Source organism: Apus apus, chromosome 7 (genome assembly GCF_020740795.1).
Source record: "Apus apus isolate bApuApu2 chromosome 7, bApuApu2.pri.cur, whole genome shotgun sequence".
Lineage (NCBI taxonomy): Eukaryota > Metazoa > Chordata > Aves > Apodiformes > Apodidae > Apus > Apus apus.
The window spans coordinates 20,166,328-20,190,069 of record NC_067288.1 but is presented as its reverse complement, the minus strand read 5'-3'; the positions used below and the strand labels follow the sequence as shown (position 1 = coordinate 20,190,069).

Below are 23,742 nucleotides of genomic sequence, written 5' to 3'. Positions count from 1 at the left end.
GATGTACACACCTCGTGAGACTCCCATGTTGGGGCCCATCTTGAGGCGTGAATGTACATGGATGAGTGTGCTCCAGACAACATCACAAGCAAAGTGCCCTGGCATGAACTGCATGGTGGCAGCCAGGTAGTCCCGGGGCTGGTAGCTCTCCTCTACAGAGTAATCTGCCAAGAACATAGGACATAGCTGAGGCCATAGTGTGGAAGTCACCATCTGTTTAGCCACCCATGGGCAGGCAGTGGCACTGCTGCTGAGGCATGGGCAAGGGCATATTCATACCATCCGTGGGCATGACACGCTGCCTGTATGAAGTATATGGCGTTTCACTCTTCCAGATGTCCTCCTCACTTTCTGCCACCAGTAATGAGTTGCATATGTGGCTGTCATGCAGGTCCTGCAGCAGCAAGCGCTGCAAAGGATGAGAAAAGACTGGGTCCCTTGGTTGCACAACCAAGTGGACAGACCAAGTCTCTTTTCCTTTGATCCCTCAACAGAAACTCCAACTGAACTGGCTCCCCAGGCCCTCCTCTGAGCTGGGCCCAGACCAGACAACCTCCAGAGGTCCCTTTGCATTCAAGCCATCTCATGACTTGCAGCTCTGCCCCTGCCTTCTGCAGATTTGTTTACCTGATTGACAACCCTGCAGATCTCACTGATCTTCTTCACCACCACTTGGTTGAGACTCTGGCACTCTCCTGACTGTTCCTCTTCTGTCTCTGCTGATGCTGCCTTTTCCACACTTAGGCTGCTTTACAAGGAAAAGGAAAGAGGAGTCAGCAGAGCACCTGAACAATGCCTGTCCCTGTGTGCTAGGAGCAGGCACACAGTGAGGAAGAGTGGCTGCCTCCCCATTAAGGAGCACCAGTCTAGTCCCCAGGGCAGGAAGGAGCTCCTATCTGGAGATGAGGGAGTGGCAATTATGTCCTGGTATAAAGAAACCACTGACAGACAGTGGGATGCTCCTTACCGTGTGTGGTAATAGACTTCCACTCGGTCCTGCTGAATTTTTATGATGAGCCAGAAATCTGGCATGAGGGGACACCTGGGCTCTTGGTCGCTCATTAGTGCCTCCTCATATTCCGAGTCACTGCTTCCCCCATCATAACCTGCAATGTATCCTTGCTTCAGCCCAGGCACACTGTCCCCCACACTCTCACATCACTGCCAGCATCTGCCTGCATGTTGTCAAGTCACCCCTACGCTGGGAGACTCACCCAGGTGGTCAGAGTCCATGCTGCCCTGGCTCGACACAAGGCTCTGCACACGGCTGGGACGCTGCTTGCTGGAGCCTGCAAAAAGAAGAGGGGTTTGATCATGAGAGCACTTGCTAAGTCCCTTCATGTGACCCATCTGGAGAAACACTACACCACAGGACAACCAGGCAGCACTGGCCATGTGGAGGCAGTTCTCCCATCCATTACTGGAGTCACCAGGAACTTCATGCCATCACGGGTATCAGTGTGGCAGCACAGCCTAGTACCCTGGGTACTGGTAAGCAGTGAATTGCCAGTGACCTGGCAAGGACCAGGTGCAACAACAGTGCAACACCACCAATTCTAATATTGAGGGACTGGAACAGGAATAGCAGTTGGGCTTTGTATGCTACAGCCAAAATGTGGTAATTCCCTTCAAAGTTCCTGAGGCTGAGGTACATCCTGCCCACATTCACAGCTCCTACCTTCCCTGCCCTGTGTCACAGAGTCAGTCAGACTCGCTGCAGATGGTGTCACTAGTGGCGATTTCTCACTGTTCCCTTTTTCAGAGGATGAGGATGGTAGTGACTGTACAGTTGTCTCTAGAGCTGCCTCCTCCAGGGAGTCATGGCCAGGTGCTCTGCTCTGCTCAAGGCTCAGCACTTCTCCAGGGACCTGCACACAAGCCAAGGTTGCAAAAATTACCAGAAAAACAGGTACCAAAAAAAGTGCGATCATGCTTCTGCATCCTTCTCCCTTCTGCTACCAGTGTCCCACACCTTCCCACCAACAGACCACTGCAGTGTCTCTCACCTCATCCTGTGCACGGCTGCCTCCATGTATGGCATTTCCTGTGCCTGGAACAATGCGTGTCTCACTCTCTGGCCATCCCCAGAGACCCTGGGCTTCTTCTGGGAGGACACAGCTTGTGTGGTGTAGGTCAGAGCCCTCTGCCTCTGCTTCACTGCTCCCCTCCTGGCCTGTCTGGCCCAGGGTTGTCCTGCTGCCCCCTCCAGCTGGATGCAAGCAAGGTGTCCCCATAGAGTTTGGAGCTGCCTGCCTGGAGTGCAGGCGACTGATGGAGATGTAGTGGTAGTCATTGCCTTCCGCATTGAGCACATAGCCTGGCAGAGCCATTCTTCTGAACTCCTGCAACACAGGGAAGAATAAGCATCCCACTAGCTAAATGTATGTCACTACCTCAGGGGGCTTTCTCTTTACCTCCTTGAACTTCTCCAGGGAGTGCTCTGGTCCAAAGACAAACTGGAGCAGCACCACCTCGCTGTGGCAGCTGGGTCGCCCCTTGGAGTTATAGATATGTGTGGCCACTCGGTGCAGGATGGAGGTGCTGATGACCTGCGAGTGGCGCAGTGCAGACACAATCTCATCATCCAGGAGCCAGCGAATCTGAGCAGAGCAAGGACACAGAGCAAGACCAAGGTGAACAACATTTGCACGGCTCCTCCCATTCTGACCAAGTCCCAACAGGATGAGGGCAGCCCCTTTCTTCACCTACATCCCCTCATGTCCACCTGAATGTATCTGATGAGAAGTTTGCCTGGCACACCCCATCTGCAGCAAGAATTTTGTCAGGGTTATCCCATACTTCTGGGGAGCACAAGGTCCATGGTCTGTATGATACCCACAAGGCCTGCAAATCATGTCAGTTTACAGAGGTTGCAACTTGGAGCAGGCTATGAAGTGTGGAAAAGCAGTTGTGCCCTGTGGCCACATTGCTCCAGCTGGAAGCAAGAAGTAGGCAAGACTGACTTACCTCATTCATAGTGGCTTCAATAGCCTGCCTGTGCACTCCAGGGAGGTTGGAAAGCGCAGGGTGCCTAGGAGAGAAGAAAATAATTGACCATTCTCATTCATGCAGCCACTACAGTGCAGCTCCCAGGCAGCAAAAGGAAGCCATGAGGGGCTTGCTACATCTGCAGCGCCATACCTCTCATCTCCTGTGGACGGCAGCCGTTCCAAGTTGTGCATGATATCCTCGTCTGAGCGGAAAGAGGAGGGCTGCCCTGGGGAGCGTGTGAAGGACACGCTGCTCTCCGAGGTGCATCTGCCATAGGAGAAAGAGCAGTCTGAGCATCAACTTTTGAGCCAGAGAGGATAAACAGACAGGCTCCAGAGAGGGAAAAGGGATCACCAGAGAAAGTGAACCCATCTTGGAAAAATCTTAGTTTTCTTAAGGGCTGTTGGAGGCTCTGTGAGAAGGTGAATCCTGAGTCTCAGCACATGGAGAGGAGCTGAGACTAGCTGGCTGGGAAGGACAGGCAGAGGGTAGGTGAATGATTGGGCCTCTTTCTACCTACCTGTTGTGGAGAATATCTGCATTCACAACTTCTATCTCCAGGGGCAATGTCAGCACAAAAATGTCCAGGGTCACACAGAGGTCACCCAAGTCAATGGTGCTCAAGCCCTGGCAGCTTTCCAGGCAGCCCAGAACTTCCCCTGAGGAGACATGTCAGAGGAAGGGAATCAAGCAACTGACAGTTCTGCTTACACACATACACAGCCTGGTGGCAAGTACAGAGACTGCAAGAGGTGGCTGTCCCACACACCTGGACAGACTCAAGAAGGCCATCATTCTCCAGGACCCTTTCATCCTTCCATGACCAATCCCACAGCAAGTGGGAGACCTGGTGAGAAAGCCCTTGTATGATGCTGGGAGAACCTGGAGGCTCCATATGGGGAGGGCTGGTCCAGAGGGATTGCATGTTTGTTCCAGGGGCTGCTCACCCAGCAGGGACCTGACAGAAGCCCTACTTATCTTTAACCTCACAGCAAGGCTTGCTCTTACCTAGACAAGTTGGCAGCGACTGCACAGGCATGGAGCTGTGCTGGCTACGCAGCTTCACTGAGCAGGTGAGGTGTACGAAGAGCGGGGGCATCTCCTGCTCCAGGAACTCCTGTTCATTGAGCGAGTCCCCTCCCAGCACACTGAAGGAATCATCATCCTGGTTCACTGTGTTGGAGTCTGAGAGGGAATCTGTATCTGGGAACTCATGCTCCAGCTTCTCACGGTACTCCACCTCTAGCTCTGGGTCACTCTCTGTGGCAATGCAGCACCCAGAAACAGTTCCTGTTGACACAGATTCTCTGTTAGCAGAGTAGGCCCACATCCCCAGAGACCCTACCAGACACAGTCAAGCCCCAAGAGGCATCACCACAGTGACAGACTACAGACACTTTCTTATCCAGGACAGAGCAAGAAAATTTTACCTTCTTCAGCTGCCAGCTCTGCCTCTGATCCCTCCATGTCCTCACTGCCTTTCCTGTCTGCCTGATCCCGAGATGCCTCTTCCTGAGATGGTGAGAGGAAAGGCAGATACTAGAACCCTGCCAGACAGTGAAGTTGGCTGCTAATGAGCACCCACCAGGGGCTCAGTCTACCCATGGGTCTGCCAGCCCCAAATCCAGATCTGACACCAAACAAAGCTACTTCCCTCCACAAGGACTAGATGCCTGCAGGGCAGTATCATGCCTACCTACCTCTTTCTTGGCTGATGGAGGGCAATAGAAGAAATAGTGAGGATTTGAGGGCACTGGCTTGAAATGTAAACTTCCAATTTCCAGGAATTTTTCCTAAAAGAGAAATCCCAAATGTTAAGCAGACATTCTGCTCTGCCCTCCCGCGGGAGCCAAACCAAGCTTCCATGCTCCTCACCTGGATAATTTTATGCAAGTCAGGGTGTGCCTGGCAGGGTTGCCCAATTTCCAGCAGCGAGAGGGGAAACTCTGAACAGCAGCTGGTGCCCATACTGCTCTTTGGCTCCTCTGTGGGACTAGCAATGTTATGGGAGTCCTGCTCACTGTAGTCCTCCATTTCCGCACTGAAAGGATTGTAGACCGGTCAGACAGGCAAATCAAGAAATGGGAACAGTGGTATCTATTATCTACCCAGCAAGCTTCACACCTCATCTGTGTAAACACGGTGTGACTTATACAGCCTCCACACCTACAGCCCCAGAAACCCTCCTGCCACCCACTAACCCAGATAAGCACTCAGGCTGTCTGAAGCCAGGCCAGAGGCAGTTTAAACATGCTGATCCCAGAGCCAGGTACTCTACACCACACTACACACCCTCCCTGAGAAACAGAGACACATGGCTGAGTACAGGGACAGCCCTGAAGCAATCTGAGTTACCAGCAGCCAGCCCAGGGCATCTCACTGCAAACACCACCACATCAGCAGCCCTAGTGTCTTGGCAGTACAGAGCAGAGGGCACAGCTCAGGCCCATGCTCACACAGCAGCTCCATGACAGAATCAGTTCCTAAACTCAGAAAAAGCAATCTGGGGAGTGGAATGTCATTTGGTCAAAGCACTGCCCAGGTACTCAAATCAGCAATACAGATGCAGATCTGGGTGCAGCATGTCCTTCAGTAACGTTTATACAATCTGCATTGGGGTAGGTGATTCATATTATTCATATTATAAAGTTCCCATGTTTTTTCTCTGGGAAAGTGGCACTTAAAGAAGTCATCTGACTTCCCAAACACTCTGTTCTTCAAAAGCACAGCTTCATCTCAGTAACTTACAGTATAAGAAGAGATAGGATTGGAGATTCCCGACAAATGCTAGGGAATTCACATAAAGGAACCAAGGCTAGTCAAGTGCAAACAGGACAAAGGACCTAAAGAGGGTGTTTCTTCAACAGACACTAGGGCACAGTGGAGTACTTTTTCCCCTCCTTAAGTTTCCAGAGGCAATACAAACCTCAGAAATACCCTAAGGAATAGGAAGACAGAAATTTAGCATCAAGCATATTCTAAATCTGCCTTGATATTTCTCTTGTGAATTTCTTTACAGAGCTTTAATTAAAAAAAAGAAAAAAGAAGACACTTTATTCATTAGAAAAACATAACAAGCCTGTTATTTTCACCAGAGTCAATAGCAAACTCAAATGAGTCAAGCAGCAGGAGATGCATAATTTCTCCAGAAACAACAAGTCTGAGAGTTACTTGCAGACAGACTGCCCTCCAGCTTAGGCCAGATGGGACGGTAATGAGCTAAAACTACAAGAGAAAGAGAAAGGATGGATGTCATCCGAGATTATAAAAAAGAGAAGGTCCTGGTAGACACTATACCTGGTGGATATCCCACTAGAAATATCTGTCCTTACATGTGGCTCTGACAGATCCTGCTCTACTACATTCTTTCTAGCAGGCAGTGGAAGATGCTTGAAGAGGATCTGCCTTGGCCTAATGCTAAGAACAGAAGCTAGAACCAGATGGGTCCTTACCTTGATTCAGAGACCAAGACACCCCGTTCCCTAGAGCTCTGCTCATCTTCTTGCTCTGTGCTGCCCACTTGGAAGCTGGCTGTCTTGGAGTGTGTATGGAAATGTTGGTGGCTCTCTCGGAATGAGCGGACATGGCTACACACTGTCAGCAGGAAGTTGGTGATATCAATCTCTTGGAGCAGCTCCTCACAGTAATCCATGGCTGTAAGCAGGTCCTGGGAGCAGATGCTGTGTGACTGCTGAAGGCTCTTGAACAGCCCTACGGATCAAACACAGTGCCTGAGCACTTTGCTGCCAGGATGAAAGGCCATGGCAGTTTAACAAGAGCCACACACAGATTTTGACCAAGTCCCAACACAGAGCAGCAGTCAGGGCAAGTGCCAGGAGACAAGACTCGGTCAGGATACCTAATGCTTGCTACATGTTAGTCTGGGCTTGTGTCACGCCAAAGTGGCCTAGGGATCTGCCACACTGAAGGTGAGAAGAGAAGGACAAAGAAGGGATCCCCCTCCACACCACTGCACAGGTCCAGGGACAGCCCACATAAGGTCTATAGGGAATGTGCAGAGGCATCTGTATATCCCTCCTGGTGGGAGATCAGTCCCACAGCTCCTCTCTTTCGTCAGTGTAAGATCACAAGCAAAATGAGACATGGCTTTCTTAAAATAAGACCCAAGGTCCAGCCCCAACCCTGTCTGAGGTCCCATCACGTTGCTCCTCACCTTTCACATAGCACTGGTGGGAATGCTCCTGCAGCAGCGTGCAGTAACTCACCAACTCCTTATGCTTGTGGTCTAGCCAAGCAGCAGTAGGAGGACGTTCTAGAGACTGGGACCTAGAAAAGAGCAGCTGCAGCCTTTAGCACCAATGAAGCACAATGGAAACTATGAACAGCTCTGCCAGCACTAAAGCAGCACCCTAGGGCATGCACAGGGTGGCTGCTAGAGGGCCAAGCCAAGAGAAGACATCAGGGCTAGAGCCAGCCTCTTGTTAAGGAAGCTCCTGTTTTCCTGTCTAGGAACCTAGTATTGTTATTACCTGAAAAAGACATCCCTGGGAGGACGGTGTGTCCGTGGGCTGACAAGCTGCTCTCGTAGCAGCTCCAAGGAGCAGCTGTAGATGTAAATGGGGCAGCGAAATCGGCGGCACTCGCCCAGCTCAGACTGCGAGTTCTGGCGACAGAAGGAGATGTGCACGTCTCTCCGTGAGGGGCCACTCTGTCCTCCAGGGTTACAGCTCACTTCTGCAAAAGAAACAATGCTGAGACAAAGGCCTTCAATGGGCTCCTCATTCCTGGTCTGAGAGGTCACGGCTCTCCCAGCAGCACCCAGAGGTAGATATCAGTTTTACAAGCTTCTCACCACTCAAAACTCAGGGGCAGTTCTCCTCACCCAACACCCAACCATTCAGCCTAGTACTTCTGGGCAGCCTAGCTGACTGCACCAGAGGCTGTGCAATCAAATCTTATATACCTCAAGACCTGTGCCCTTCTCCCTAGAGGCAATATGCTGCTGGTAGTGCCAGACTGGATCATGACACGAGAGCCCCTGACTTCCCAGTGTAGCACAGTACTGTCATTCCTAGTAGTTTCTGTCTACCTGCAACCTCCTTGCCCACAGGGAGCCAGCCCTGGGCCATGGGAACTCGGCTCACATCACACTTCCTCACATCGCTATGAACATCATGAAAGCTGGCTGAGGATTTACTCTGCCCCTTTTGTCCTGACTCTAACTCTGCTGACTGCCAGGCAGGAGCTGACAGGCTGTAGCAGCTTGTTATTCCTCCTACTTCAATCTGCCCGACAGTGTGTCCAGGAATAGCAAAGACACTGATACTAATACTTAAGCAAAGTGCTGTCCTGAGGGAGGTACCGTGGGCTGGTGTTATGCTGAGGGTAGGTAATGGCACTGCAGCATCCCCTTCTTCAGCCTCAGGCCTGATTTGCTCAGCACAGACAGGTCCCAGAGTCTCCTCTCCAGATTCACATTCATCTTTTGGAGGTTTGTCCAATCCACAAGCCATCAGCTTTTGTACATCTGGAAGAAAATAAAATCACCCTCTGTCCACTGAGAACAGTTTAAACCCCCCATCTGCATTCCCTAGAGGAAATATGTCCCACACACCTCTTTGTATGTGGGAGAAACTCCACAGAATACTGAGCCTAGCAGCTTTCACCAGCAGCTCAGTGGAAGTCAGATCAGTGCCAATGCCCCAGAAGTGGGGACTCTCCCAAACCATCCCATTAGCAGTCTCCTTCCTCCATTCATTAACAGCACTACTGGGAAAACAGTCCATGGTAGCAGCCAGCAAAAGACTCAAAGACACATCCCCTGTTTGAAAACACTACATGAGCAGCACTATGTCCAAGGAGAGAAGAGCAAGACATTCAGCACTTTGCTCTACTCTGTTCCTGGCCATATAGTGCAAAAACACTGGGTCTAGACCCTGCTGTTCAATTTTCTCTCCATCCTACCAGAGCCAAATCTTATTTTGCTGTTTTGCTGAGGATGTGCTTGGGACTGCTGTCTCCCCTTGCTCCCCACAAGTGGCCTCACCTGAGAAAGTGGCTGGCAGGAAGGTCAGGAACATATGCTGTGGGTTGACCAGCTTGGCATAACATCGCCACTGTGGGGGAAAGAGCCCCGTGGTGCCACTCACAGTCACATCATCCTCAGGCAGCTCTGTGTTGCCAAGGCTCTGATGAAAGAACAGAAGCTGGATAAGCTCATAGCACATGTCACAGGGCTACCTTCAAGCAGGTAGAAACCACAAACAGCAAGTGCCTCCATGACTACTGAATAGCACCATGCTGAAATCACTCTGTCCACCCACTGCACCATTCTAGAGCAGCCTGGCTCCAGGGGACACAGACACACAGCCAGGAGATGCTTAAGCAGCTTTGCTGGGGCCAGTTCTGACCTCCAGGCAGTGACAGCCCATGGTTTCTGAGCAATCTCTGGCACAGCACCAATGCTGCTGTAACAGGTTAGACCCATGGTGAGCGCAACTATTCACACACCTACCAGATTCCCAGTCAACTCCAGCCACAGGCTACAGCTTAAACTGCTGCCAAGCATGTTGAGAACACCAGCCTTCCAATCTGTTCTCAATCTTCTACTAGCTCTCCTGCTCCTCAACAGCTGCTACCTTGCCTTCAGAGAGGGCTCAGGAGGACAGCAGTGTAACAATACCTGTAGAGTACTTGTGGAGCCAGTCATATCTCTGGTGCCATTGCTGCCAACAAGATGATAGGATGCAGAAGCATCCTGCTGCTCCAGGGTCCCAGAGGCTTTCAGCATTTCTTCTGAAATGGAGCGCAGAGAAACCAACTTGAGAAACACCCACTGAAGAAGACTTTGTAAAGCAAGGGTCCAGGAACAGCCCAGCTCCCAGTGTCAAGTGCTGCCACACTCCTGGGTTCTTACCTCTGATCACAGGGAGTGTGAAGGGAGGCTGATGACCATCACGATCCCGCTGCAGAACCTGCTCCATGAAAGCCACATGATCCGCATCAGCGATGGGGATCTCCCGGTCACTAAGGTCATGCTGCAGGCAGCCATGGAACAGGTTTAGTAGCATTTCATTGGGCACAAACGAAGAGTCCTTGGTCACCTCCTCATTCTCTGCTCCAAAATAGAACCATGGAAGCTTCAGAGACAGCATCTTCACACCTGCTCAAGCCCCCAGGAGACAGCCCTTTGGTAAGTGACACTTCCACATAGTGAGGAGTTTACCCCAGCATATCTATGCAAGGCTGACTTGGAGCATGTTGAGGAAGCCCTGGAGTTCCAGAATCATTAGCTACCCTGCACTGACTCACCCTGTTACTGTAACTGTTCTAGAGATGTTTGTAGCTAAAGAAAGAGACCACCACCACAGAGCAACAGTCTAGGTTTAATCTTTTCAAAAGCAAAACTATCTTTCAAAACTATCACCCCAAGATAGACAGCAACATACCTGGACAGCCCTGGGGCTGCAGGGGTGGGCAGAACAGCATTAAGCTACTGAAAGAGGCACGGCAGCTCTCCCACACCTGCTGCCCAGGGAGATGAGCACACAGAGCAGGGTGCCCATGGCCATGAGTGAGGACAAGAGGAGGAACATGGTAAAGAGGCACCTACCTTTTGTCAGCATTAGGAAGAACATTTCAACCTGCTGGCACCTGGGCAACAGCTTCATAAGGTTGAACTGGAATGGGATCTCATGCACTCGAAAACCAGCCCCCATGTCTGGATCTGCAACAAGAACTGGGAAGGTAACATGCCTGTGGGCACCACTTAGCCCTGCCTCCCCAGCCACCTCTGCAAGCATGGTGCCAGTCCTGAAGCAGTGCAGGTAGCACAAGTCATGCTACATGATAGCATCTGCCCCAAGTCCCTCTGTTTAGGAGGGCAGAGGGATACAAACAATGAATGTGGGAAATGGGCAATGCCTGTCAGAGGCTGCAGCAGGTTGTGAAATACCTACAGAGAGGCACTTCACTGTAGAAGTCCCCTAGGTTTATTGTCATCTTCATACAAGAAGGGATAGGGAGCCATGAGACCTCACACAGCTCAGGCACAAAAACTGAACCTCAGTGTAAGAGGTAACACTGCTGGAGCACAACAACCATGCTGGGAGCCAGAGGCAGCTTGAATTACCAGCATAGTCAGGGAAAAAGATGCTTCTGCTCTTGGGAGAGCTCTACCATCTGTCAGGCTCTGTGCTTCCCTGCAGATGTTTCCTGTCCTGTTCCTCAGGAAGCAGTCTCTGCCCTCCAGGCCTTGAGCTTTCCTGGCTCTCTCCCGTTCCCACAAGGCCAGTGATATGATCCAATACAGTTCCCTTATGTCCTGCACTCAGTCTTCAGGATGATCTTGGCTCCCTCAAACCCACCCAATATCTGCTGTGTTATTCACTAGTGACAAGAAAACAAAAATAGTGAGGTTCTGGAACAGATTGCCTGACAAGGGTGAACCCCCCACATACTCCTGGAGTTCCCAATGAACTGTGTTAATTACGTGAGAACAGATACACAATCCTATCCTGACGGAAGAGAACAGACCAGACCTCCTAATGTCACCTTCCCTATCTTTGTCAGCTAATGGAGCATTCACAGAGGGTCCAGAGATAAACAGGACCACCAATTAGGAAATGTCCAACAAACCGCTCTGGAAACTGACTTGTAACTGAGAACAGATGAGCTCTTACTTCACATCATTCACAACTTCTCTACAACCATCTGCCCAGGCATACCTTGCCCTTCACTGCATAGGTGAGCTTATTTTCCATCTGCTCCAGAAGTTAGTCCCTCTCAGAGAATTACAGAATGGTTGAGGTTGGAAAGGATTGCTGCAGGTCAATTTCCCTGGTCAAGCAGGGTCACCTAGTCATGTCTCCAGCCTGGGCAGAAAGCCTCAATGCTTTTTGGCCTTCCCAGGACGAAGCCACTTCTCTGGCAGATTAGCACAAGCGTAACCAAGTAACCCACAGCCATCAAAGTCTAGAAAGTCCAGAAACCTCTAACCTGAGACATTCAGGGCCTAGCTACCTCTTTCTCCATCAAACCTGCTAGATCATATATGCTGGACTCACCTTCAGTAGCTTTGGTGTCTGAAGAAGGGCAGACCCACTCCTTGTTCTGGCACAACTGGCTGATATATTCGAAGGTCAGCATGGTGGCAATGCATGCAAGATCCCGGGGATAGAGCTGCAACAAGCAGTCAAGGCTCAGCTGTATGTAGCAGAATTATTACCCCCAAATGCAGCAGAAAACAGTCTAAAAGCAAGGAGAGGAAACACCCACAATCCCATCCCCTGACTTGCCCTATTCTCACTCATTGCTCCCTCCTTCTCTACCAGCTCTTGAGCCTCTTTTTGTCTTGTTCAGGAGGCACACTGGCAGTACCTCCTGCAATCCCTGCTCTGGCCCAGCTTGCTCCCTTCCAATGGAATGGCTCTTGACAAAGCAATTTGTATTTTCCCACTTATCCCAGAGCAGAACTGCATCCACTGCCTTGCACTCCAAAAGTCTCTTCAGTAGTCCAGTTCCTCTTTTAGAAGCCTCAGGCTCTTTTTTTAACAGGATTCCCATCTCTTCTCAATAATTCACCTGCAGTGTTGCAGTGCACTTGCAATAAACCCTTCTTCCTCCCCAAAGAGCCCAAGCCCCTACCCCTTCAGAGACTCACAGCTTTAGGTATTTTCTGGTAGGGCAAGCCATGGAGGTGCTTCCAGTTCTCAGCAGGACTGTGGACATGGCCACTCTGTGGCTCTACCCAGCACTCAGTGACCAGGTTCAATTCTGTGTCCACCTCAATAGCCTCCACCTCTGTATCATTGTCATCATCTGTAGAAAAGCTGGAGGAAAGACACAAGGCAAGTCCTGTAAGGTGACACAGACACAGCAGCCCACTGCAACTCCTCTCAGAGCTGCCAGAGCAGCCACACAAACCCAAGACTTGCAGGAAAAGCCCCAGCTAACTGGTGAGCAATCCATGACAGCTAGTTGTACTAGATGATGGAGCACTCACTCCTTCCCAAAATGCCTGCAAAGGGCAAGTCTGGAGCTGTAACTCCACTGCCATCCCTCACTGGGAGCAGGGCAACAGCCTCACCTGTCCTTGGTGGAGGTGGAGTGGGGTGGGAAGAGGATGTATTGAACAACACAGGTGTGCTTCTCCCTGCCGCTGCTGTTCTCACTTGAGCCGTCAATCTGGAGGGGAGATACTGGGTGAGCCCGGCCAGCAGCAACAGCCCACACCTCCCCAGTGCCCCCTACACAGCACAGCCCCCTACCCAGCTCCCCTAGCAGTGGTGGAGACAGGAAGCCTGTCCCAGCCCCAAGAACATCTGCAGGATAGCATGTCTCTACAGCAAAGCAGCTCTGTAATTGCAGATGAAGACAGGAAAATGCCCAACCCACAAGCTGCTTTACTTCACAGGAGGGGGCAGGTCTCCCTGTGCATGTCAAGGGCATGCCCTAGTAGAAGCAGATGGGTAATCCCACTACAGGAAGGTGAATCCACCTCAGAAGCAATGGAGGATTGTGTCCATACTGCAGCATCCAGGCTCACCTGTATGGGCAGCTCCAGCACCATGTTGATAATTCCATCCCCACTGGAAGCAAAATGGAAACCCTCTGACAGACGAACCCTGGCAACAGAGAGGCAGTCAGACATGAAGGAATTCTCTACCCCTACTGCAAGCCTTAATTACAAGAATGACTGCACCCTTCACCTCATAACACTTCCCTTCCCAAGACAGGGAGCTACACAGAATGGGGAGATATGACACTCTGCACAGGACAGCCTGTGTGAAGATCAGCATACTCCAGGCACAGTAACACTTCTTGTCCTTTTGTATGTTTTCCAGGGGTCTCCTTTTCCTCAAATGCAGCTGCAGAGCTGGGTAAAGCTCTGGCCCAAGCAGCTCTGGAAGCTGTGTACAGGACCAAAACCTTCTGAAAAGCAGCTTCAACTGTTACCTATAATAAGGCCTCAGATTCACCCTGCATCCTCAGGACTAGCTGGAGAAAGCAACCCCTGTTCAGGTGTGCAACTTACTCTGTGAGTGTGGAAAGGAGCTGGGCTACAGCAGTGATGGGCACAGCTGGTGCCAGCCCTGACTGGACACTCCAGATCCAACGCTGATGATAGAAGTAGCGGGACAGCGAGGCCAGGGTGGAAGAGGCAGTACGATTGGCCACCATAGTGAGCGGGCCGGACACCGGGGGGTGCTCCAGGTTGAGAATGAAGGGGGCTCGATAGTCAGAAGGCAGCTTCTCATACCTAGAAGAGGGCAGAACTATGGTTTGCTCAGGTGGAAAGAATGCTCTGCTCAGGGCCAGAGGTGTCTGGATTCACAGCCCTCTTGCTGGTCCCAGGACAGAGCCCTCCAGCAGTAGAAGATGGTGAATCCAGCACAGGATCCTGCTCAGACAGCAGTAACTAAATTTACTTCTGCACCATATTAGTTAAGAGTAACAAATCTGCCTGGCCAGCAAACCCCCCCTGCTGCAAGTCACAGCCCTCCCACACAGCAGCTGTTATTTCCAGCCATGTCACACACACCCCAACAGGCACCAGCTCCACAACACTCTCATCCTGCAACTGGCAGCACCATCCACAGACCCTCCTCTCTGCCACTTCCCAGGGAAGGAGGCTGTGCTGACAGACAGGATCTCCATCAGTACCTGATCAGTAGCTTCTCCAATGGTTTGTGCAGCACAACAAGGCAGGGTCTGTCTGAGAGGGCTGACTGGGCCCCAGCCACAGGTGGAGACTTGGAGGGAGAACTACTGCCAAACATTTTCCTCTTTGCTTTTGGAGTGGCCTCCTTGCTCTGGACCCTGTGGGGAAAGCGCAGCTGCAAGATTCGGTCCCGTAACTCCTCCACTATCTGTCATGGTAAAAGGAAAAGGTAAACATGACCACCTTTGTCTGGAGACGTAAGCTACTCCAAGTAAGCTTCCAGAACAAAAGCCTGACTAAAAGGAATAGAAAACTCCTTGAATATACAGAGGAGCAGGAGTTAAAGATTGTTTTACTTTTGCAGCACTAGCAAGATCAAGATGACACAAAGCTCTTAGGCCCACATTTTAACAAATAGAAATATTTTTAAAAGCAAAAGAAAGGTCAAAGAAACCGCAAAGATGATTTCAAGGCTGAAGAAATCACCTTCCATAACTCTGATGAAAAACAAATTAATTGCATGCCACCTCCTCCTCAGAAGCAGCCTGAGTACCTACCCTCCTTCCTCCCCTTCTCCTCTCTTCAACAGCTTAGAGTAAACATAAACTAGTATATATAAGACAAAGCCAGATTGTTCCCACAGCTGATGTGTTCCCCCACTGTCACATTCATGTGCCAAACCCGTTGAGCTCAAGTTATTTTGTTAGGCTAATTTTTTCCAAGATACTATTGAAACAACTTTCTCTTAGCAGCTCTGAATATGGGTCTACCCCCACCAGCATGTGATCCCCACAATGCCCCAATGTTTTCTTTGAAATTTCCATGGTTAGATTTCTTTTCATGATCTTTCCAAATAATTTTAATTTCAATTACTATTACAGGTAAACAGGAGAACAGCAGCTCTCCATCTCCCTCCTCAACACTAATGATTTCAGTAACTTTGCCCATCATTATTATGTTATTGGTTTTTTTTCAAGTGAAGGAGTGTCCCCAAACCCAAAGGTTAAGCAGAGCTCTTTTTTGTACTACAAAGCCACTTTGGCCCTGTTTTTTGCTTCATACTGATAACACAGAATCACCAATGGTGTATAAGATTCCAAATCCAAGGTGCATGATTTTGCAATTATCAATACTGGCTTCCAGCCACCACTGTGCTGCTTAGGTGTCTGCACTGCATGAGTTAGTTGAAAGTGCAGAGAAAACCAAATAGCTTTGTGCCACCTGCAGATTTTCCCAGCTCACTACCTGCTACCTAACTGCAGATGAGCTCCCTACCCTGACTAGTAAAAACCACAAGCAGCTTCTGCTGTGATGAGAACAGAGCACTTTTCAGTTTCCTTGCCTCATTCCCCAAGAGTTTCTGTTTCAAGACATCCCATTCCTACTCCAGTTTTACAGTTGTGTCCTATATGGAATCTAACCAAAAGCCTTCTGAAAGCCGGACTGTAGCAGGTGCTTTCCTTCCCTTAAACACCAAAATTTGAATAGCCCAACACAAAAAACCCTTCTCCTTTAACAAGGTAGGGTAAGTTCTACTGCCGTCCTCCACACTGGGTAACTAATCAGCCCTATAACAGGCAAAGAAGAAAAAAAAGATTGCACAAGAGAAAATTTAAGACCTACATACAGCTCCTGCTGCAACAACCTGGAGCTTGCCCCGAGCTGCAGGGTGCCTGTCTCACACCTTCTTCATAAGACAGGTATTAACTTACACCTGCCAGAAGGAACTCCTTCATAAAACCTGTCACTTGACATTACCAGCCCATGTGGTGGCCCAGCAACCAGTGCCCAAAACCTGGATCCCATAAAGACATGAAAGGGCAGATTCTCCAAAGTGCCAGAGTATATAGCATTATCTGGGTTCATCATCTCAGAAAGAGATGGTCATTCCCATGTTTGTCAACTTCTTCTCACACTAAACTAACACAAAAGCTAAGTGAGACAAATGATCAAGGTTTAGTGATAAATCTCTTGTTTATAACAAAAGGCTCACACAGCTTAATAGCAGGACATCTTTCTCACTCTTATTGTTTTACCTTGGAACACTTGGACTTGTCTCAGCCATTAGAGCTGAAGAAACAGTCCACACAGTAACCTCACCTTCTGCATCTGACTAGGGCAGCCCATTTCTTTTCATACCAGGAGGTTACTAAAAGTCTATCTAGAAGATTTCTTTAAAACATTTTCTGGGTATTGCATTTTTTTTCTCTCCCTGTACTGCTCATGCGGGCATTGTTTGCATTTTAACTCTAACTCCTGTGTGCCCAAGTGGTACAATATACATAGACAGTTCACCACCTGCTGAAGCAGATAGCCTAGGGAACATGTAGTACATCCATCACAGAGGTCTCTACAGATGAGTCAGACAAGTATCTGCTGTTCCTGACAGACAGTATTGATCGTGCTTTGGTCACAAGGACAGACAAGATAACCTTTGAGCCATTTCAAGCCCCACAGGTGAATTAAGCAGTGGGAAAACACTCTTCAAATCTTTGGGTTTAGATCTTCATAAACTTAACACAGAAGCTTTGTTCAAACTGTCCCTTTCTGTAACAGTAAATTCACACCCATCTAAGCCTTAACATAACAGTTAGTTATTGGGACACCCACCCCCAATGTCACCTATGATCTACTTCCACATCAGAACTTCTTGCTCTGTTCCTACCACTGGACGCAGCCAGCCAGCTCTCACCTTGTTCCTGGCCTGTGCAGGTGTGCCAATGGGGAACCCCAGCCGGAGAACCATGCAGGGAGCTTTGGAGATAATCCGCACCACATAAAATGAGGAAGGTGTGGGATCCTCAGAGCTAGGGAGGAGGGATTAAGACAGGGCTGAAATAGCACAGATCTTGCAGCTCTGTTGTGTCAGACCACCCACACAGCTTAGCAGCAACACATCAGTTCTAGTATGCAGAAACCCCCCCCATCTGGCTTCCCTCTCCCCCCAGGCTGCGCCTGGAATGCAGTTCAGAACACACATGGTTTCATACCTGCTTGTCTCTTATCCTCTCCTCTAGACATCTGATTCTGCCCCATTACAGTACTGGTCTAACTGGATCTTTGGTCTGGCCATAGGCCCAATCCCTCACACAGGACTGCTTCAGAGCCACTCACCCATGGATCAGTTTGACATAGGAGTAGCCCTCCACCAGCACGAAGCTGCTCCAGTCCCGCAGCAAGGAGGTGAGCGCCGAGTGAGAGATGCGGCACTGGATGGTGCTGTAGCGGCCGTTGTTGCCCGGCGTGTGCAGGTGCTTGGGCACAGGCCTGCAGGGTGTGGCAGAAAGTCATTTTAGAACCACAGTTTCTATTCTTCCCCTGAAGCCCAGAGAGACTTTGCTACATCCATTCCAACTCATCCTCTGACTGGTACATCAGCCTTACTCCTCCACAGCAGCCCATACCCAAGCACCTCTCCTGCCTGTGACTGTCAGTGAGAGCCGCATTCCCTGAGCACACAGGGATCCTGCTCTCCACCTTGCAGAGTACACCTTGTACTGTTTGTCTCCCTCCAAGCAATACATGGCTAACATTCACATAACTGCAACCAGGACCAGCCTCAGGAAAGCCATGCATTTGGGGAAGATGTTTTCCAGCAGCAAAAAAAAATATACAGGATAACTTCAACTGGATGATTCACACCCCCTGCAGTCAGGAAATCTAAACCCAAGAGGGACCTGAGAAACAATTTATGCTCCTGAGAACAGCCCCCCACTTGACAAAGGTGACTTCCAAACAGTCCCTCTCAGAAAAATGAGCCCTCACTATCCTCCAGGTCCCACTAGTGAGGCCCTTCTCAGGGTTACTGGCACCTGCAAGACAGCTGCAGCTCTGCAGTGGGACTGAACTAGATGCCCTGTTTTCCCAGGCTGGCCCACACTGCACTTCAGCCCTGCTGTTTACATACGTGTCATGCTCCAGAAGGACGACTATACGATGCATGTGCAGCCACCTCTGCCAGAAGTTGGCATCCATAGAAAGGATAGGCTTCCAGTAGGAGGCAAACTGGGAATGGCTTGAGTCAGACCCACTGTGCTGCAGGGATAGGACCTGATAAAATGACAGGGCAATATTCAGCAAGAACCTGTCTGGTTCCACCCAGAAAAGGCAGGAATTTCTCTAGGGTCTGAGCTGTGTAGGTCCAGAAGACAAGCCCCATCCCTGGCTTTTGGTAACTCTCAGCAGAACCACTAAGTGTGTTCACATTGAAACAGGCAGTAAAATGTAAGTAAAAATAAATTAAGATCCTGAAATGTCAAGTTAATTAGGAATTTAACTACTTAACATCAAGTAAATAACCATGGAAAAGATGGCATATGTAATGGTGTGCTTTCTGATTTCTGATTGAGAGGGGGATATACAGCTTGTGTCAGCAGAGCAATAAAAACACCGAGATAACTCGCCTGAGAGAGCTCATGCAAATAGCATACCAGCATGGGTGGCACTGGGTAACTACAACATGTTTTTATGGTAACACTGTGATTCCACCAACACAGCAACTCTGCTGACACAGAAATAAAGTGGTGGTTAGCCATAAGATGGGATGCTCCAGATGCACTGTGGGATACATTACATAGTGAAAATTTACTAGGCAAACATAAAGGCCTTAAGCAATAAAAGGAAAGAGGTAATTCTCTTAAATTAAAGCTCCCCTAGTTTTGATATCTGCTAGTCATCTTCTACCAATGGCAAGGACACAGTGAGCAGGGAACAGATAAACTGCTAGCACGTCTGCTCAGAGAGCTTCAGTGAGTTTGAATTTTGCAGTGCAAACTATTAGCTCATATTTTGTTCAGTTTCTGCTATGCAGATGACAAGTATCTCTCTTGTACCTTCCACATGAGTGCTCAGAGCAACAAGCCTTTTAAAAACCAGCTATTCAGCACATCCTATATCTTCACCTGACAGTGCTGAGCTACATCACCAGGGCACAAGACTGCAGCAACTCCACATAGGAAGCATCCACTGAAAAAGCATTGCAAAAATAAGAGTGTCAGCCTCCCCATTGGTCTCTCACATCACACCACCACAGGAGAAGAATTCACAGCACACTTAGGAGAGTTGCTGTGGGACTTAGAAGTTTATCTGCAGCATCAAAGGCCTAGGGTGATGTCTCAGGGGGAAATAAGTATGGAATGGGATGTTCACAGGCACTACACTGCACCTGAACTCTGTTATAGAGAAGGACAAAGAGCAAGAGGTAAAGCCTGAGAGTTACAGATTATCTTGGCTGCCTGTTGGGATTGGCCATTCCCTGGTGCAAGACAGAATAGGCAGGAGGGACAACCTATCCCACATTAAATGGCAAAAGAAGGAACATACCGGAGTGGTGGAGCCTGGGGGGATGTAGAAGAGGGGCACCCCATTCTTGGTGCTCTCAGGAATGGTGAAGTGTTCTGGGACTGTGTCAAAAGACTGCAGATGAACCAACATCTGATCTGTCTGGTTGATGCTGAAATAGAAGAGGCAGTTAGCCACAAAAGCTAAGCTTGTTCTTCCTGCTGCCCCAGGCAGCCCAGTGTTTGCACACACAGCACTCCCTGGATATGGGAGCCCATCTACACCAACATGGCTTTCCAGGGGAATGCTGGGATTCAATGCCTGATCACAAGGAGCATGATTAGGAACTCAAGTGCAACAGCCTAATACCTAAGGAGGATGATCAGAGTTGGGAATGAAGTGCTAGAAAAGGAATATGCCAAATTGCAGGGAGTGACAATCACCCAAGGCAGGAAATTGTTATAACCCACAGGCCTTTCAGGCCTATAGACACGAGATGTTGCTCCTAGTGTGATCATGCAAGAACACACCACCTCCACGGGATGGCAGAGTTCAGGTTTGTACCACAGGATCAGGACTCAGTGGCAAGTATCTTCACCATGAGGTGATCTTATGGACTTCAGACCAGCTCAAGTCTTTTCCTTGGCTAGTCTGCAAGCTTGTTGCCAGTTACGCCTTGTCCTCAGAGCAAATTCCTTTGGGACCCTGGGGTGGGAGAGCCACCCACGTAACCCACGTACTAGCACGCCAAGGAAGGAATTTCTTGTTTACATTGGACAGTAGGAACTGCTGAGGACGATCCAGCTCACCTCTGTAAGGTGTTCCAGAAGCGCCGGATGACTGTGGTGCGGTACAGACTGGTGATAGGCTTCCTCATGGTGCAACTGATGTCATGCAAGATGTCATAGCTTCCCTCCATCGTCACTTCCACCCACGTGCTGCGCTTTGATGGGTCCAGAGGCCAGGGTGTCACAGCTAAGTACTCTATCCTCATGTTATGCTTCCAAAGCAGCACGAGTTTCACCTCCAGCTGAGTCCCACCTGCACAGGAGCAGAAGAGTGAATTCAGCTGCCGTGTGATACACACCTGAGCTTCATCTCTGACCAGGACCCCAGAGTACTGAGAGATTGTTTGATCACTATGAGGAGGAAAAAGTAATCTAAAACCTGTTCGCTCTAGCTGAAGTAATTCTCTCTCCTCCCCAACAGAGGGAGGCTTTGCTTACACAGCAGCATTTGTTGAATACTTCTTTAAACTTACATGTAGAATCTACACTAGAGAAGGTAACTGAAACTCAGAGGTGCTGACATCTGCAGTGGACTCTCCCCTTCACAGCCCATCTTTGTTTCCAAGAAAACTGTTGCTTTGCACAGATAAGCAGGGCCTTCAAACCAGGAAGTTTTCTCATCTGCACTCCGCAGCATTACCTATCCCACTGCAGAAACATAGATATTTGGACATGATGGGCCCAGATCATAAACAACCTGAAAGGTGAAGCCCAATTTTACAATAAAAATCCATGTTCTTCCTTGCACAGACAGCATTTCATGCAATCTAGAACTTCGAGCATCAAAACCTTCACACCATGTTAACCCTCTTCCCCTCTCAAAGCTAAGAAGTTAATGAATATTCACCCGCTCTTCGAACTGCATATTTTTACTTTTTTCTTTAAGCGGGTCATTGCCTCTCCAGCAAGATGAACACAGACACCTGACAGCAAGGCTCATTGAGCCAGAAGAGCAGAAAACTGTCACACTCCTGCTGACTGTGCATGTGTATCTGTATTGAAACAACCCAGGGAAACACATGACTTTCTGTAACAGTGCCACTCTGCTGTTTCAACTGCACAATCATCTGTTCTGATGTCCAACCTGCTCTATAGTTTGCTGGACTTGCAGCATTTGTGAGATAAGTGATTGGATGTGCTGGAAACCATCCGAACAGGTCATCGGCCTGGATCCTATGTTTCCCACAGAGTTGCATTTGCTGCTGTCATAGGAACATCGTGCCCTCCCCTTCACAGGCTGATTACAGACCATTTCAAAGCCATCTTGCTTTTTGCTCCCATGGCTCCTGCTGGGAGGCTCCCTCAGAGTACTCCTTCCCTGTCAATGTCTAGAAGAAACCTTTCAGAGTACATGCCAAGTTCATGCTCAGTTGCTCTTTTGATTAAATTATTTTTCTTCTGAGAAGCTTCATTTCCATAACACTGACAAAGAGAGAGCGCTAGAGGAATAAATCCTTACCCACTTTCAGCTGCTACTGCACAGGTTAAACCAAGCCAAGGGCACCAGCTTCTGACAGAATATCCATTCCCCTTAACTGTTGCAGACCTTCCTGCACCTCAGGAATTCATCTTTCCCAAAGGTGTACACCATATTTCACCTGCATTTTATCTGAGGAATTACTAGGGTTTTATTTAAGCTCTCTAGTATTTTCCACAATGGGAGCTTTGTGTTACTATAAATGCATTTGCCAGGTTTCTACCATCTGTTGTTGCCATATGAAAATAGTCTAGTTCATCAGAGGCTAAACAAGAATTCATCAATTTGTCTCTTCATTTCATACTGTCACCTCACTCTTACTGCTTTAGGCCTCATCCACTGCTTTCTGTACCAAATTTTGGTTCTCATAACAAAGTCTTTCTACTTCATCAACTGCAAACGTGGTAAGTAAACTCCTACATATTTTTTTACTAGATTATTAATGAAAATATTTCCTGCTTCCACCTGGGTTTCCATTAGTCATCCTGGCTTCACTCCTACAATCCAACACAAGCAAAACTAAAAACACAGGCAAAATATTTGCTTAGTTTGAAGTCATACCTAGATTAATCTTTTGCAACAAGAACAAGCTATCTATTTCTGGTTCTTGACCTCCTTGCTAACAAAAGTTTTTGCTGCTTTGATTTCTTTCATAAAGGCCAACTCTGATTTTTAGAAAACTCATTTTGTTTTCCCAATTCCTGACACTGAGAACAGCTGTCTCCACTGGCCAGCTCATGCCCAGCCATTTTTGGTGCCTGATTGATTCACAGAGGAAGATGAGGTTTTGAAAAATGTCCTCCAGGCTCTCCTCAGCAAAACATGGAATGGTCAGTAAGATTTTTTAATATAATTATTAATTTTTGTTAGAGGGCAATCCTCTGACACTGTCTCAAAAAGAAACCAGAGAGGAGCTGTGCTCCATTACATGCAATGGCCTCATGGCTTCTCAGACACAGCTTCTCTCCCTTCCAGACCTTCCAATCCCCCTTTTGGAAGCACTTCTGCATTCCTAACTAGCCATGGTAGCCTTCCACATGCCTAACCTAAGACCAAATAGTGAGGGTAACCAGAGCACTTACAAATAACACAGACAACCTCTCCAGGCAACTCTGAGCATGAAGCTGGCTATTTATTCTATTTTGCCTTCAGTAAAGCAAAGCAGGAAAGAGACAGTGTCAAAGTCCACAATCCTACTCTTCCCTCTTGCTTCACAGACAGCTGGCTCCTTAACAGGCTTTAGTTTGCAAGTTTTGGCAAAAGCTTTGATCCAGGTTAGTTAACTGCTCTTTGTTACATACTTCTCTAAATAATGGCCCAGAGAGCCCTGATTAGCCAGTGCACAGGCAGTGCTAATGTATAAATGTCTTGATCTTTTGTAAATTCTACTTAGAGATGGTAGTTCAACAATTTTTCTGATCACAGTCAGCAACTCCCCAGAGCATGTAGCTTTTCCAAAGTAACATTCTCTGCTACTATTCTGAAAGCTGACATAGAAATAGACACTGTATTTTTGATAGCTCAGATATTTAATCTTTAAAATCCTTCAAAAAAAACTTGATCAAAATACTCAGAAAGTACTC

General features: G+C 48.7%; 1 protein-coding gene across 10 annotated transcripts in view; it reads right to left on the bottom strand.

The window, feature by feature from the left end:
* The window catches only part of SZT2 (SZT2 subunit of KICSTOR complex), a 56,935-nt gene that overhangs the window by 22,971 nt on the left and 10,222 nt on the right, over positions 1 to 23,742 (bottom strand). For 2 of the 10 annotated variants that reach the window (XM_051625787.1, XM_051625789.1), the window contains exons 10-43: positions 20,704 to 20,935; positions 19,937 to 20,066; positions 18,522 to 18,664; positions 17,729 to 17,881; positions 17,307 to 17,421; positions 14,617 to 14,822; positions 13,988 to 14,212; positions 13,499 to 13,577; positions 13,040 to 13,137; positions 12,614 to 12,782; positions 12,018 to 12,132; positions 10,565 to 10,690; positions 9,869 to 10,114; positions 9,635 to 9,747; positions 8,999 to 9,140; positions 8,315 to 8,479; positions 7,482 to 7,686; positions 7,166 to 7,278; positions 6,444 to 6,702; positions 4,867 to 5,032; positions 4,692 to 4,784; positions 4,422 to 4,503; positions 4,000 to 4,281; positions 3,512 to 3,650; positions 3,142 to 3,258; positions 2,968 to 3,031; positions 2,415 to 2,600; positions 2,007 to 2,342; positions 1,679 to 1,868; positions 1,215 to 1,289; positions 968 to 1,106; positions 628 to 748; positions 280 to 409; positions 12 to 164 (exon numbers count right to left, since the gene is read on the bottom strand). In XM_051625787.1, coding sequence (XP_051481747.1) covers positions 12 to 164; positions 280 to 409; positions 628 to 748; positions 968 to 1,106; positions 1,215 to 1,289; positions 1,679 to 1,868; positions 2,007 to 2,342; positions 2,415 to 2,600; positions 2,968 to 3,031; positions 3,142 to 3,258; positions 3,512 to 3,650; positions 4,000 to 4,281; positions 4,422 to 4,503; positions 4,692 to 4,784; positions 4,867 to 5,032; positions 6,444 to 6,702; positions 7,166 to 7,278; positions 7,482 to 7,686; positions 8,315 to 8,479; positions 8,999 to 9,140; positions 9,635 to 9,747; positions 9,869 to 10,114; positions 10,565 to 10,690; positions 12,018 to 12,132; positions 12,614 to 12,782; positions 13,040 to 13,137; positions 13,499 to 13,577; positions 13,988 to 14,212; positions 14,617 to 14,822; positions 17,307 to 17,421; positions 17,729 to 17,881; positions 18,522 to 18,664; positions 19,937 to 20,066; positions 20,704 to 20,935 — 5,307 coding nt within the window. Of the gene's footprint in view, positions 1 to 11; positions 165 to 279; positions 410 to 627; positions 749 to 967; positions 1,107 to 1,214; positions 1,290 to 1,678; positions 1,869 to 2,006; positions 2,343 to 2,414; positions 2,601 to 2,967; positions 3,032 to 3,141; positions 3,259 to 3,511; positions 3,651 to 3,999; positions 4,282 to 4,421; positions 4,504 to 4,691; positions 4,785 to 4,866; positions 5,033 to 6,443; positions 6,703 to 7,165; positions 7,279 to 7,481; positions 7,687 to 8,314; positions 8,480 to 8,998; positions 9,141 to 9,634; positions 9,748 to 9,868; positions 10,115 to 10,564; positions 10,691 to 12,017; positions 12,133 to 12,613; positions 12,783 to 13,039; positions 13,138 to 13,498; positions 13,578 to 13,987; positions 14,213 to 14,616; positions 14,823 to 17,306; positions 17,422 to 17,728; positions 17,882 to 18,521; positions 18,665 to 19,936; positions 20,067 to 20,703; positions 20,936 to 23,742 lie in introns of those variants that run through there. The other 8 variants (XM_051625788.1, XM_051625791.1, XM_051625792.1 and 5 more) reach the window with 8 other exon arrangements.